Source organism: Lolium rigidum, chromosome 5 (genome assembly GCF_022539505.1).
Source record: "Lolium rigidum isolate FL_2022 chromosome 5, APGP_CSIRO_Lrig_0.1, whole genome shotgun sequence".
Classification (NCBI taxonomy): domain Eukaryota; kingdom Viridiplantae; phylum Streptophyta; class Magnoliopsida; order Poales; family Poaceae; genus Lolium; species Lolium rigidum.
The window spans coordinates 260,269,299-260,282,885 of NC_061512.1; the positions used below are offsets into that span (position 1 = coordinate 260,269,299).

At 45.7% G+C, this 13,587-nt stretch overlaps 1 protein-coding gene across 1 annotated transcript; it reads right to left on the reverse strand.

Annotated features, from left to right (window-relative positions):
• Nucleotides 1-2,668: 2,668 nt before the first annotated feature.
• On the reverse strand, nucleotides 2,669-4,766 carry LOC124657542. Its single transcript, XM_047196079.1, has 3 exons — nucleotides 4,587-4,766; nucleotides 3,149-3,330; nucleotides 2,669-2,863 (listed from the first exon to the last, which is right to left on the reverse strand). Exons 1-3 carry the CDS (start codon nucleotides 4,764-4,766, stop codon nucleotides 2,683-2,685), a joined length of 543 nt encoding a protein of 180 aa, XP_047052035.1. The 3' UTR covers nucleotides 2,669-2,682.
• Nucleotides 4,767-13,587: the final 8,821 nt, after the last annotated feature.

The window sequence follows — 13,587 nt, forward strand, 5'->3', positions numbered from 1 at the left end:
CACATAAAGTACACGACACATTTAAAAGTACATGTGCCAAATGCTGCAAATCCCCCCACGTTCCCTCCCCAGGGCGACACCAGGGGCTCCAAACCCTAGCCCCGCCAGGTGCGGGCCCACAATTTTAATTATGGGTATTCAAAATTATAAAAATAATTATTATATGAAACAAAGTTTATAAGATGATTTGAGTATATAGAGTAATGATCACACATATCTCATATTTTATTGTGAAACCCTCACAATGAGGGATATTTTGTGCTTGAGAAAAATATGAATTTACCAAAATAAGTGTATCGAATGTGTAATTTTTTTAATTTCTAACAATTTGAGTTAACATGAAAACGTAAGAGTAGAACAAACACTATATGATCTTACTATAACAAAAATACATGCCCCGATGAAAAAAAATAACGAAAATGCATACATGCGGGCCCTTGACTTGAAGTGGGCCCACCCCTGAGCGCCGCCAGCCCTCCCCCGCGTCCTCTCCCTCCGCCTCTGCCGTCGGCGCTGGCCACGGTGGCGGCGGGACCAAGCACCAAACGTGCCCGGGGGGGTGATGGAGGCGGCGACAGGCGGTGGCGGCTGGGGCGGCGGCCACCGGTTTCGACGCGCTCCGCGTCTACGGCGGTGACCCTTGACGAGCGGCGGCGGCTCCTCCTCCACGGCCTCCGGCAATGGATGGTGGCAGCGGCTGTTGGATCTTGTGTCCACCGAGAGCCATCGTCAGCTTCAGCCAGCGGCGCGAGGAAGGTGGCGGCGATTTGTAGAGCGAGGATGGCGTGGTTGCGGCGGCCGCCGTCCACCGAGTCCTCCTTCGTCGTCGTTGGCCAGTGGATGGCAGCGTGGGGGCCTGTTCGTCTGCTTCGGGTTTGAAGGTGGTGATCCTAGGGTTCTTCTTCTGCGAGGAGGAAGACCTACCAGATGCCGATCCTTTTTCATCTACGAGACGAAGCTCCTGTTTCGTTTACCGAGTCTCATTCATTCACGTGAAGGACTGGTGAAGCACACTGGAGCCCATTCGTGTTTTCGTGTGTCATTATTTTCTCAAATTCAAATGGATACAACCTGTCCTTTAAAAAAATGATGTGTCGTACAATTTAATTTTGTTATGTACGGATGAAGAGACTCACACAGATAATATCCCAGTGAAGGAATAAGAGTCTATCCAAGAAAAAATGCAGATACTTGCGCAGTGGATCATTGTTTAAGTTCGAGCACTGTTTTGCACTTATTATGCACTTTCTGATGGCCAACTAGCTCTATTGGTTTTCTGACTGAATTATAAGTAGATTTATTGGTTTTCTGTCCAGGTACCTTCATTTTATTTATTTTGGAAAATACATGCTCCCAGTTCATTTATTTATTTTCGAAACTTTCTATGCTTGGCTTGTTGCGCGCACTGTGTATTCTGTGCCTGTGCACGCGCATCTGACAGTTAAGGGCTGTGCGCGATGATGTGCAACGGATGGATTGGCTTGAGCAAGCAAGTATATCTTTGGGAGGGAAGAAAGATTTGCGATCGAGCTAAGTATTAAGACCCGACTGATTCCCATAAATTTGCTTGAAATGAATCAACCACCCGTATGAAATTGTAAAAATGTAAGATCGAAGGAACTCCGCAGAGATTTTGACACTGTCGCCATCCTCGTCCATTGGAGGATCTGGAAGGAACATAACTCTCTCATTTTTCAGCAGGAGTTTGCCGAAGTGAATCACAACTTCAAACAGATTGTCGAGGAAATCCAAGCCGTCCTGCTCAGGACGTGGGTGTTAGCTGTAGGTTTACAGTTCTCACTTGGGGCCAACCTCGAGCCCTTGCACAACTCCTTGTACCTTTTCCTTTCCATCTTAATAAATGTTCGGCCGATGGCCCTTTGAAAAAAAAAATGTAAGGTCGAGGCTAGTATTTGATGCAGTATAAAACATTCATATTGAGATTTCACACACATGTCGTATTACATCTTGAGAACTGAGTACTAACTTAGTGGCAAGGCTAGCGCAGCCAGCCTATCTGGGTTCGAATCCTCATGTCGCGCTAATTTCGTAGGGAGGGGGTGAACTTTAAACCGGGTTATTATCCTAGCGTCCATCCGCGGGGAAAGTCTCATCCTAAGGGAGGGATCATTCCCCCGTTGGTCAACGTTTTGTAGTATTACATCTTGAACTACATGCATTTTTTTTTTCATATTCCTTTGAAATGCGAAAAGTGCTTTTAGCACACGGGCTCCAGTGCTCTCGCTCAGTTAAAAAAATTAAAAAATGTTTTTACAAGTTATAAAAAATTATGAAAATAATTCTGTAGTTTACCAATGATACATCCCACAATCATGGAAAATCCCAATCCAAAATTCTTTTTATTTTGACCTGGACAAAAATGACAAATTCTGCTATGTTTTGGAGATTTGAAAATGACTACTCAGATCTACAATTTTGTTATTTTTGTGTAGCTCAAAATATTAAGTATGTGGAATTGATTTTTTGCCCGTTTGTGGGATACATCATTGACTATGTGTGGATTTTTTTCCAGAATTTTTTACAACTCAAAACTATTATTTTTAATTTTTTTAAAAAACGAGATCACTGGTGCCCATGTGCACCAAATCTCTGTCCTTTGAAATGCTCTTTGCAAGTTATTGCAAAAATGAGCTCCCTGTAGCTTGAGCTCACAAACATAAACTATTCTTCTACAATTGTTTCTGCACCAGAGCCACTGGATTTGCTGTTGCTGTCAGCTCCCTCAACTTGCTTCTTCCGGTCAAAATATGAACTCCAGCAGTCAGACATATAAAGGAAAGCTAAGATAGTTGCTCCTTTACGCAAGAGAGAATTGATTAAATATTCTCGAGAATACCGGCGCCTGCATGAGATCAGATGAGATCAGTTAAAAAATTATATGCTTATAAGAAGCAAAGAAAATTCATCAATCGCGCTCTCATCACCAAGTAAAACAATTAGACGACTTTGTTATACTATTTGATCCTATCAGGTATAGCACAATTATAATTATAAGATATATTCCGAAATGAATTTAAAAATATATGCGGATGGACGGTTTACTAATACATATGACCAAAGTGATAAGAAATAACACATCAGTAGAGGAATATGGGATGCTTGGGTATGGATATAGTTAAGATTTTACCATTCAGGGTTAACAGCTCTGCGGTCAACATGTGTGGCAAGACGCTGGAGCAGCCGCCTGTCTCGCATTCTCATTATGTAAGGAAAATCATTATTCATCTGTATCTCAGTGAGCAGATCGAAGAGTTCCTTTTTCTTCTGATGAGCAATCCTTATAAGGATATCCCCTGAAACAGAAGGATGCTGGCCAATGCAGGGCACTGAGGTTAGCAACTTGCAGATCTATGAATGAGTGAAAATGCAACCCTACGAAAGCATGTTTAATTCCCTATGATAGGCTGTTTCTGAAGTGAAGAAATAACAACAGTTCCATGAGTCTGTACAATAAAATACGTAGGAATAAAAGAGGCTGGTTTGCTTCAGCTGATGGTTCAGACACAGTTATCACAAGATAATGATTTGCCCAGGTGGAAATGGTCAAAAAAAGGCAAATTCACTGTGAAGTCTGTGTACAAAAAAATTTGTGGTGGAGGGAGAGACAGATCATTCAGACATCTATGGAAAAGCAGAATTCCCCTTAAGATCAAGATTTGGCTCTGGTTGATCTGGCATAATGCCATTGCCACTAAAGATAATTTACTCAAACGCAATTGGTCTGGGGATTCTATTTGCCAATTCTGTGAAGAGCAAGAAACTATTAATCATCTCTTCTTTGGCTGTTCTGCAGCCAAGTTTGTTTGGAGTGCAGTTGCTACTGCTATCAAAGCACCAACCCGTCCTGTGAGTTTTTCCCAATTTTTCTGGTGATTCCCACAGTTTATCCCTGCAAGTCGTAACACTCAGATAGCTGGTTTGGCAGCTATATGTTGGGCTATCTGGAAACTTAGGAATAGAGCTTGTTTTGAAAAAAAACTAATAAGCTCTCCCTTCGAATTAATCAGTTATGCTGCTGTTTTTATGAAATACTGGGCATGCTCGCATGGTGATCAAGATGCTTCTGATCTTCGTGCTGGTGCTGATGGACTCCTGCGCTTGGCCGGTGCGGCTGAAACTGGAAACTCTTCCTCTAGAAGTGTTGGACGCGTTGGACAACTTCACCTGGAAGATACAAAGTTGGATGGCTCAAGCGATGACAAGAATATTTGATGACTCGCTGAAGGAAAAAGATGTCTGAGTGCTTTTGTGTTGGTTTTATCCCGTTCGGTTAGCCTAGATCCCTTTGCTGTTGTCAATGGTTCTTTTGTTTTGCTCAAAACTTTGTAGCCCGGTTCTGTAATATGCTCTCTGAACGTTAGCATTAGGCGGCGATCTCCCCCTCTGCTTTTTTTGCTTTTTATTTGGTGTCAAGACCATGCTGTATTTTCGTTATCTCTTGGTAATGAAAATTCGATCCCCTGGTGGATCGTTTGGAAAAAAACGTAGAGGAGTCAGTTTTTCGATTCGATGGCTAGTATACGTCCCTAATCGAAACATAACAATAAACCGATAGGGCGTAGTACCTCGGTGTTGATTCTATGTCCCTTGGTAGCAGAAACCTCGGAGGAGGTAAACCGGCATAGAGCATAGGCGGGCGAGCCGCCGCGGTTGAGCACCGCTTGTTCATTCGCAACGGCCGACCTAAGAATCGCCTGCGATTGCTGGCCAGTGAACCTCCTCGCTGCGAATCGAACCGCCGCCATGGCCATCTTGAACTTCAGCGAGGAATCGAAATTTGATGTGTTCTGTGAGAGGTTGGCTCGTTCTCGTGTTCCGTCGGATCTGGGCGTTCCGTCCTCTTCTTTTTATTATGGGGACTCGCGTCTATCTCCGATTTATGTCAACTTGAAGCAGCAATCCGAATTCGACAGGATGTCAGGATTTGTTCCAGCCCAATTTTCAACTCGACAAAAGACTTAAAGCCTGGCTTGCCGCGAAATCGTTAAAAAAAGACCGACCTTCGTGAAGGGAAGGCAACTCGCTCCGTACGCAACAAATGGCGCGTTGTGGTGCCAGAAAATCCCTGGGAAGTGGTCTCCCTGCTCGCCACGTGTCGCAAGAGGAAGCAAGGTGGGGATGGGGGAGGAGAGAGAAGACTCAGTTGTGTCAGTTTTTCCCTTTTTCTTCTAGATTCGTTTTTTCAAAATGAAATATCTTGAGAACCGTAAGTCCAAATTGCAAACCGTTTTCACTTCTGAGATCCTCGCGTCGAGATCTTCAAAACTAGATCCCATATTGATAGGTTTGAAGATATATTTTTTTCGTACTTCCAATAATATTATGATTGTACCTGTGGTGTGTACCTAACTGTACTCGTGTTTCAACTGATAAGTACTTCTGTTTTTAGTGTATTTGGTGCAATTTTTTACTTTACTCGCTAACTGTACTCGCCCGTGTGCGGCATTGTACCTCTACTTACGCGCGACTGTACCTGCTCGTGTGCGTCACTGTACTTCTGTACATGTACTTGCTCGTGTTCACGACTGTACCTGCTCGTATGCGCATTTGTACCTGCTCGTGTGCGTGACTGTACTTGTACTCACTCGTGTGTTCAACTGTACTCGTGTGTTGTGCGTGACTGTACCTGCTCGTGTGCACGACTGTACCTGCTCGTGTGCACGACTGTATCTGCTCATGTGTGCCACTGGACCTGCTCGTGTGCGTGAGTGTACTTGTACTCGCTCGTGTGTACCTGTACTCGTGCTCTGTATGTAAATGCACTCGTGCTTTATGAGCTATTGTACTCGGGTGTACGCTGTGTTGTACTCGTCCTCCCCTGTAGTTAGATTTGTATACGTATAGGTGCATGTAATTTCTAGCCGTGATTGTACTTCAACGCCATACGATTTAGCGGCCTGCAGGCAGCCTAGGTACCAGCCAACACGGCATACCTGGCCTAGGTACGAGCTAATGAATTTCAGCGCGGGGCAGACCGGTGCGTACTCGCGCAGGAGCTTCGCTGTACGCGCATGCGATTTAGCCGCGGGTTGAGTTGCAGCGTACGCGCGGGCGGGGCGTCGTACCGCACGCGCGGGAGGTTCTCCAGCGTTTACACGTGTCGCTCGTTCCTGAGTTCGGTTCCCTTTACGAAGGTTGGTTTTTAGGTAGTGGTACCCGGCTTGCCGCTTGGGTTCGACGGACCTACGCTTAGCCCTACTGGGCCGTGGCCCGCCCAGATTTTTAACGAAAAACTTGTCTATAGCTGCTAATCCAATAGCAATGGCAGACATGGGCGCGCCTATAGGCTAAACCAGTTACCTTACCTATATGCCGACCAGTTCGACGGTTACCGCGCGCAGCACGGGTTGGTCTGCTCCGGATTTCCTATATACCGACCAGGTCGGCGCTTACCGCGCGCCGCACACCCTCGCGCGCGGTACGGGCCGCCCAGTTCGGTTGTTGGGCCACTTGGCCGTTTTCTTTTTTTGAGATATTTTTCTGTTCTTTTCTTTTTCTGTTCTTTTCTTTTTCTGTTCTGTTTTCTTTTTCATTTCTGTTTTTTTGTTTCTTTTTATTTTCTGTTTTTTTCGTTCTTAAGATTTAATTTTTTAAATTTAAATATATATTTAAATGTAAAATGTTTTATCTCAAATATTCGAGAAAATTCCAATTTGAAAATTGTTCAAGTCGAAAAATTATTCAAATGCAAAAATTGTTCAAATAAAAAAAAATTCAAATTCGAAATTGTTCATATATAAAAAATAATAAATTTTGAATTTTTTTTGTTCCATTTTTAAAAAAATCCAATTTAAAATTTGTTCCAATTTAATAATTGTTCCAATCTAAAAAAATGTTTAAATTTTAAAAATATTTAAATTTCAGAAAAACTAAAATAATTTTAAAAATCCTATCTAAAAAGAATCAACTTTTAATAAACGTAAAAAGAAAAATAGAACAGAAAAACAAAAAAGTAAAAGAAACAAAAAAAGAAAGAGTGGGAATGTTGGGCCGGCCCAACAACCCGCCTGGGGGGTGTGCGGCGCCTGGTCCGCACCGACCAGGTCGGCGTACAGCACCCCCCGGTCTGCTCGGTGTATTTTTTCTCTTTTTCTCTTTTTATATGTTTTCTTTTTTCCTTTTTCTATTTTTCCTTTTTTGTTTTTTCTTAATATTTAAAAAAATCATAAATATGCACTTTAATTTTTAAAAAATTCAACAAAATATTTTAAAATGTTCATGAAAACAGAAAAAGGAAAAAAGAAGGCACCCGAACCAGCGAGAACCGAAGAACCAAAAAAAAAACAAGCACAAACTTCCAAAAGAACCATTGCCATTCAGTGCTAATGGGCCACCACCATATCGCACCATTAGCATGTGGGGAGTGACATATAGGTTTTTCCAGTAGACATCAAGCGGAACTATATACCCCATTGCTCATGTACTTCCTAGGAAATGTTTAAATTTATCCTGCGAAGCTCGATTTGAACTTCTCACCCTGACCTAGCTGAAAGGCATTTTTGTGTGCGAGTTGGGTAGTGCCGAGACGAACCAAGCCGGGCTAACAAACAGCAAATAAACACTTCATCTAGGTTGAGATGAAAATATCTGAGGTCACCTAGTTTACCAAACACACCCTAACGTGCTTCCCAGCAGCTTCGATGAACGCCATCTTCCAGCACAAGTAAAAATGATAAGTACTGCACCACGCTGACAGCCAGAAACATAACAGTAGATGTAGAGACCAGCTCATTTTCTAAGGCCAGTTGCAACAAATGGCAGTAGCTCAGATTACAAACATAAATCGAAGAGATATTTAGTACTGCAGCTTAATTATTTATTAGTTTTTGTTAAGCTTAATTATTTATTTATTAGTTAATAATACATTTTTGCGGGTAATAACGCATAGCAAGGCACTACTCTGTTTCCCAGGTGCTTATCTATTGGCAGAAACAGCGAACCGTTTTTTCCCTCGTCGCTCGTGGAAGGCGGCGGCGGGATCCAATCATCCCAATCTCCGGCCAGGGCGTTGGGCCTGGTTTCCTCTCCCTCCGCTTGCCGCTCCGGCGGTGGCATGAGGGGGGGGGGGGGAACCTCGTTCCTCCGTTCTGGCCTAGTAGTTAGGGTTAGTTTTTGTCTCCTATGGTGCATCGTTGGGGTGGTGGGAGCGGTGTCAAATAAATCTGCCACAAGTCCACTCCCACACCGGCGACGACCTTCACCGCGGCGTCTCGGAGTTGTTGGCAACGTGTGCTTGTCGATCTTTCAGGTCGGCAGTTTGGTCTTCTCGCCGTTCTTCGGATGCGGCGAGATGCGTTTCTCGACGTGTCCTCGGCGTTTGTCGTTGTCCACGACGGCGCTGGGGGCCGGGGCGAGGTGGTTCTTCTGGAGCGAAGATGTTGGTCCGGAGGTGGTGGTTATGCCGTTCTTCTCCGACTTCGTCGATGGGAGGCGGCATATCTTGGTCCAAGACAGCACGGGGACGTCCCCCGGTCGACGTGCCACAGCGACATGTGCCTCGTTGCTTGCAGCAGACCTGTTCATCGACTCACAAAGCCTCGTTGGCGATGGTGCTTTTTTGGATCTTGCAACGGTGGAGGCTCGGCGTTTCTTCTTGCGTTCATCTCGGCGGCGTTGGGATTGGACGGCGGCCGATTGCTACGGTGGTTGCAGGAAACCCTAGGGATCGTTTTGTATTTCTCGATCTTTTAGGATTTTATCTGCAATTTCAGGATAATCATTTTATTCCGGTTTGTCTTTTAGTTTTCACATGTGTTGCTTCATGTAACTTGGTGTTCGATTAATGAAAGTATGTGGCTACTCAAAAAAAAAAGGTGCTTCGTACCGAAACTGACTACCGACGCTGCTGCTGTTGCGCGAGATGACATAGTTGTATTTGTTTTTTTACTTATTTATAATTTATTTATCCTAGCTAGTATGTTTCATGTTATACATAGAAAAGTTACGGTCATAAAGGTGCCAATAAATTTTAAGATTCAATATTCCATTTTATAGTTCAAATGTGTATCATTGCAGTACCCTTGATCTATATTAAATTTTGTTTGAATCGAAAGTAATGTTCATTATTGAAGTAATATAATTTTTTGTTTCGATGCCATGAAAACCTTTGTCAATTGAACCTATTTTCCTTGGATCTAAAACAATAATATTGAAACTGTTGCATTTCTTCATCAATTAATAAGCTTTATAGGTGGGTTATACTTGTCTAAGGAATATCTTGAAAAGGTTTCCAGAGCTAACAATCATTATCGGAGCAAAGTTGTAACTCACACAAGTGAATAAAAAAGATAGTTGTGTGTCCCCAATCCTAGGTAGTAGAATCCAAGTCCAGGGAACTTGCTTTGATCCTATAGATATCAATAAGACCAGTCCATGTGTTTGGCCAAAATTTGGTCCGAACAGCCCTTATAGTTGCAAGATTTATCCATTTGTTGGAATGTTATTATGTAGACAATTTGTTTTTTTACTTATTTATAATTTATTTATCCTAGCTAGTATGTTTCATGTTATACATAGAAAAGTTACGGTCATAAATGTGCCAATAAATTTTAAGATTCAATCTTCCGTTTTATAGTTCAAATGTGTATCATTGCAGTACCCTTGGTCTATATTAAATTTTGTTTGAATCGAAAGTAATGTTCATTATTGAAGTAGTATAATTTTTTGTTTCGATGCCATAAAACCCTTTTTCAATTGAACCTGTTTTCCTTGGATCTAAAACAATAATATTGAAACTGTTGCATTTCTTCATCAATTAATAAGCTTTATAGGTGGGTTATACTTGTCTAAGGAATATCTTGAAAAGGTTTCTAGAGCTAACAATCATTATCGGAGCAAAGTTGTAACTCACACAAGTGAATAAAAAAGATATTTGTGTGTCCCCAATCCTAGGTAGTAGAATCCAAGTCCAGGGGACTTGCTTTGATCCTATAGATATCAATAAGACAGTCCATGTGTTTGGCCAAAATTTGGTCCGAACAGCCTTATAGTTGCAAGATTTATCCATTATGAGATGTAAGTCATCAGGATGAAGCATGTATATCACACAATTGGGTGTAACTGGTATCCTTTTGTCAAAAAAGTGTATCTCACACAGCAGAGCCACCAACATGTTCGCAGCTTGCATGAACAATACCTTCCAGCACTAGTACTCGATGCTTCCATGTTCTCTTCAAATTTCGAATTTACAAGTCTAAAAACTTCAAATAAATTTTGTGAGTGCTCATAATATGTGTTTTGATGACCTATAAAATTTTCAGAATCAAATTAAAAATACAAATAGAGAAACAAAAATGAAAAATTCATATGTGAATAGTGTCATTATCACTTTTGTCTACTTGTGACAACATTCATGATTGATTTGTCTCCTTTTGTTTCTTTGTTTGCATATTCTCTATTAACCGTGGACTGCAACCCACGAGGCCAATTTATCCATGTCGAGCTGAGCCATCAACAAGAGAAGCAACGACCGGGCTAGAGAGCCCGAGACGAGCTTCTTCTCGACTCTGGACGGCGGCCGGTTACCAGCGGTGGGTGGCCGGTGGTCCGGTGGGGCTCGTTTCGTCCTCGCCCACAACTTAGCTTAGGCTGGTCGCCGGCTTCTTCCGCGCGCGTTGAGCATTGAGCAGCAGCTAGCAGCCAAAGCGGATGTTCCTGGCGCACGCAGCAGCTAGCATTCGAGCTCCGGCCAGTTCTGCTTGCTCTTGCATTATTGCAAGCTTCTCTCCCTCTCCATGATGTAATTTGGTGTTCCAATTTTGCTTTTGTTGCATGAATTGTTCCGAATTTCGCATCTAAATTGTGGAAAGTTTGAACTAGGTCCTAGAAATTGTTGTTCACAGACTTCTTTCAAAATATGGTTAAAGAGAAAAGAATTGGTTTTTTTTAAGAAAGAGGGTTGAAATTGAATTTGGAATGTCAAGAAAGAACCAGGACCAATACCTGAAACAGGAGCAGTACCTCAACGATCAACACCTAAACCAGAAGAAAGTCATGTTCAACCTCATCTCTTTGCTTGAATGTAGACACCTAAACCAGAAGAAAGTCATGAAGATCAAGAGCATCAATCTCACAATTTTCTGAAGATGTTGCAGATTTGGGCTACAAAAAAAAATCCATATCATTTACAGTTTCACCCATCTGGATGGACGCCACCTTCCAGCACAAGTAAAAAATGATAAGTAGTGCACCACGGTTTTTTGCGGGTAATAACGCATAGCAATGCACTGCTCTGTTCAAGCAAAAAAAAAAATGCACTGCTCTGTTTCCCAGGTGCTTCGTACCGAAACTGACTACCGACGCTGCTCTTGTTGCGCGAGTTGCCACAGCTGTACTAGTAGTTCACTACCTTCGTCATTCGCCATAGTCGTCCACGCCACGGTGAGGCAAGGCCTCGTGACCGTGCTTCCCCTCCTCCACGTCGCGGCAGCGACTACCATCGGGATGACGACCGCGGCCGGCAAAGAGACGATGACGACCACGAGCCCCGCGTCCGCCGCGATGACCGGAACTACTGGGCGGATCGGCATTTCCGGTGCCGCTCCCGCGCCCCTGCCGGTGACCGCAAGACTGACGGCCGCGACGACAGAAGAGGTGATGGACGCCGCCGGGAGGCTGCAGCTCCTGATGCTGCTTCTGGCAGGCGCCTTGAGCACTCCCTTTCTCCTGCGCCTCGACGCACCCGTGCACGGTGCCCGCGCTGGACTGGACTCCCCGCGTGGCCGGCTGCCTCACCGGCCTTCTAGCAACCACGACACTACCCGCTCTGGCGCCCCTCCCGCTGCCCCGACTCTTACCTGGTTGCGTGTCACGCCGACGCCGACGCCGACGCCGACGAATGGCCCTGCTCACGCCGCTCCCTCCACTGGCGCTCCCTGTGATGCCACTATGCCAGTGCTCATGTGGGGTTGGGAACTCCACGCCCGGCTTCGCCAACCGCGACGAGCACTGTGGCTGCAACTCTGGTCTACGGTGGCCAGACCGCCACCCCTCCCCTCCGCGCACACCGCCTCACTCCAGTCCACCACTGGACACCGACGCCGCTCTCAAGCCTGTGGCCCTGTTCGTCCCCAGCCAGCCGCCCCTGCGTCCTTACCCGGCATGGTCGTCGCCGCCCATCGCACCGACGAACAGATGGAAGACGCTCGCTGGCGTCACCGGGTTCTCGCTCCGGCGTAGCAGCCTGAGGATTCCCAGCAAGAAATCCATTGTTCCCCTCGCGGCCATGGCGTTGAAGCTTCTTTGCCGCCGCGTCGGCATCACAAACGAGGGCGACGCCGTCACTGAGGAGGCGATCAACAAGTTCGCTGGGAGTTTCAAGGGACGCATGCCGTCCATGGTAGCTGCTGCTGTTGCGTTGAAAGCAACTGACTGAAGTTGAGATAGGTGTTGTATACGATACATTGGTTCAGAAATTGTTAAATTCAGTGAACTGAAACTGAGCATAAATCGTTGCATTTCCTTGTAATGTACACTGTGGCCTTAACCCTGAAATCATGTCGACATGTGGACTGATCTGGGACGAGCTCCATCCGTTAATCGGTCTTTGACTAGCCGCGTCAACCTCACACGCCGGTGATCTATCGCCGTGTGCCGATGAAGGAGCGCACTTCACACTTCTCTCTGAGCGCAATGCCACGAGTAGCTGAAAGTGTTAGGATTGATCTCAACCGCGCCAGAGCCCAACGGCCCTGGCACGACCCTTGACCTCGTCCGCGTCCTGATCGGGGCCGCTCAACCGTTCACTGGTTGGTGGGTTCCTGTCGCATGTGTTACATATAGAGGGGTGGGGGCGGTGGCACGCATCACGAGGTTGACCGGAGCTGCCACTCGCCCCACCGACACACCTACCGATCCAGGTTTAGCACAGTGCCGGCGGGAAGCTCTCCGCCACCACTGCCTCACCGACGCCACCGTCGTCGACACCATGACCACCCTTCCGGTTCCTCCTCACAGGGAGAAGGTACGTCGTCTTTCCCCTCAATCTCTCTCTCACGCAGCAGATGCACACAGTACATGGACACATTCTTTAGAGATAGTACTACCGACGTTGACCCCGGCTAAGTTTTGCAATAGATGATCTAGCGATAACAACATTGGTATCAGAGCAAGTTGTTTTGTTTCCGGGTAGAAAGATGAACTGCAAACCCTAGCTAAAGCCTAGATCGATTCCGAAATCCCCACAGTATAAAAGAGGAAAAGAGAAGAAAAACACCGGTAGGGCCTCGGTCGCCGCCGGCAAAGATGCGTCGCGGTTGGCGGTAAAGGGACAACCTCTGCGCCCTTTGACGGAGGTGCGTCCACCCTCGGGTGCACGCACCGCCGGCAAAGGGGACATGGGGGCTTCGCCGCTCGTCTCCGCCTTCCGCCGTGGGCAGCCACTGGCGTGCGGGAGCCGCAGTCTCCGCCCGTCGCGGCGAGCTGTCGATCATGCGCTCGCAAGGAGTTGCCGTTCGACGCTGTCGGACGAGAAAGAGACGAGGTCGGAGGAGAGACAGATAGGCCCCCAGGGGCGGGCACGCCGTCGTCGGCGGCCGCCGGGCCGCGCGCGTCAGCGGGAGGTGCAGC

Bases quoted from the DNA above. Each gene is read 5' to 3' on its own strand.
- LOC124657542 (XM_047196079.1), bottom strand. From the start codon at position 4,766: ATGGCGGCGGTTCGATTCGCAGCGAGGAGGTTCACTGGCCAGCAATCG. The intron at 3,331-4,586 runs GTACTACGCCCT...TGCATTGGCCAG, and splicing joins GACATAGAATCAACACCGAG to CATCCTTCTGTTTCAGGGGA. The intron at 2,864-3,148 runs GTAAAATCTTAA...GATCTCATGCAG, and splicing joins AGAGCTGTTAACCCTGAATG to GCGCCGGTATTCTCGAGAAT.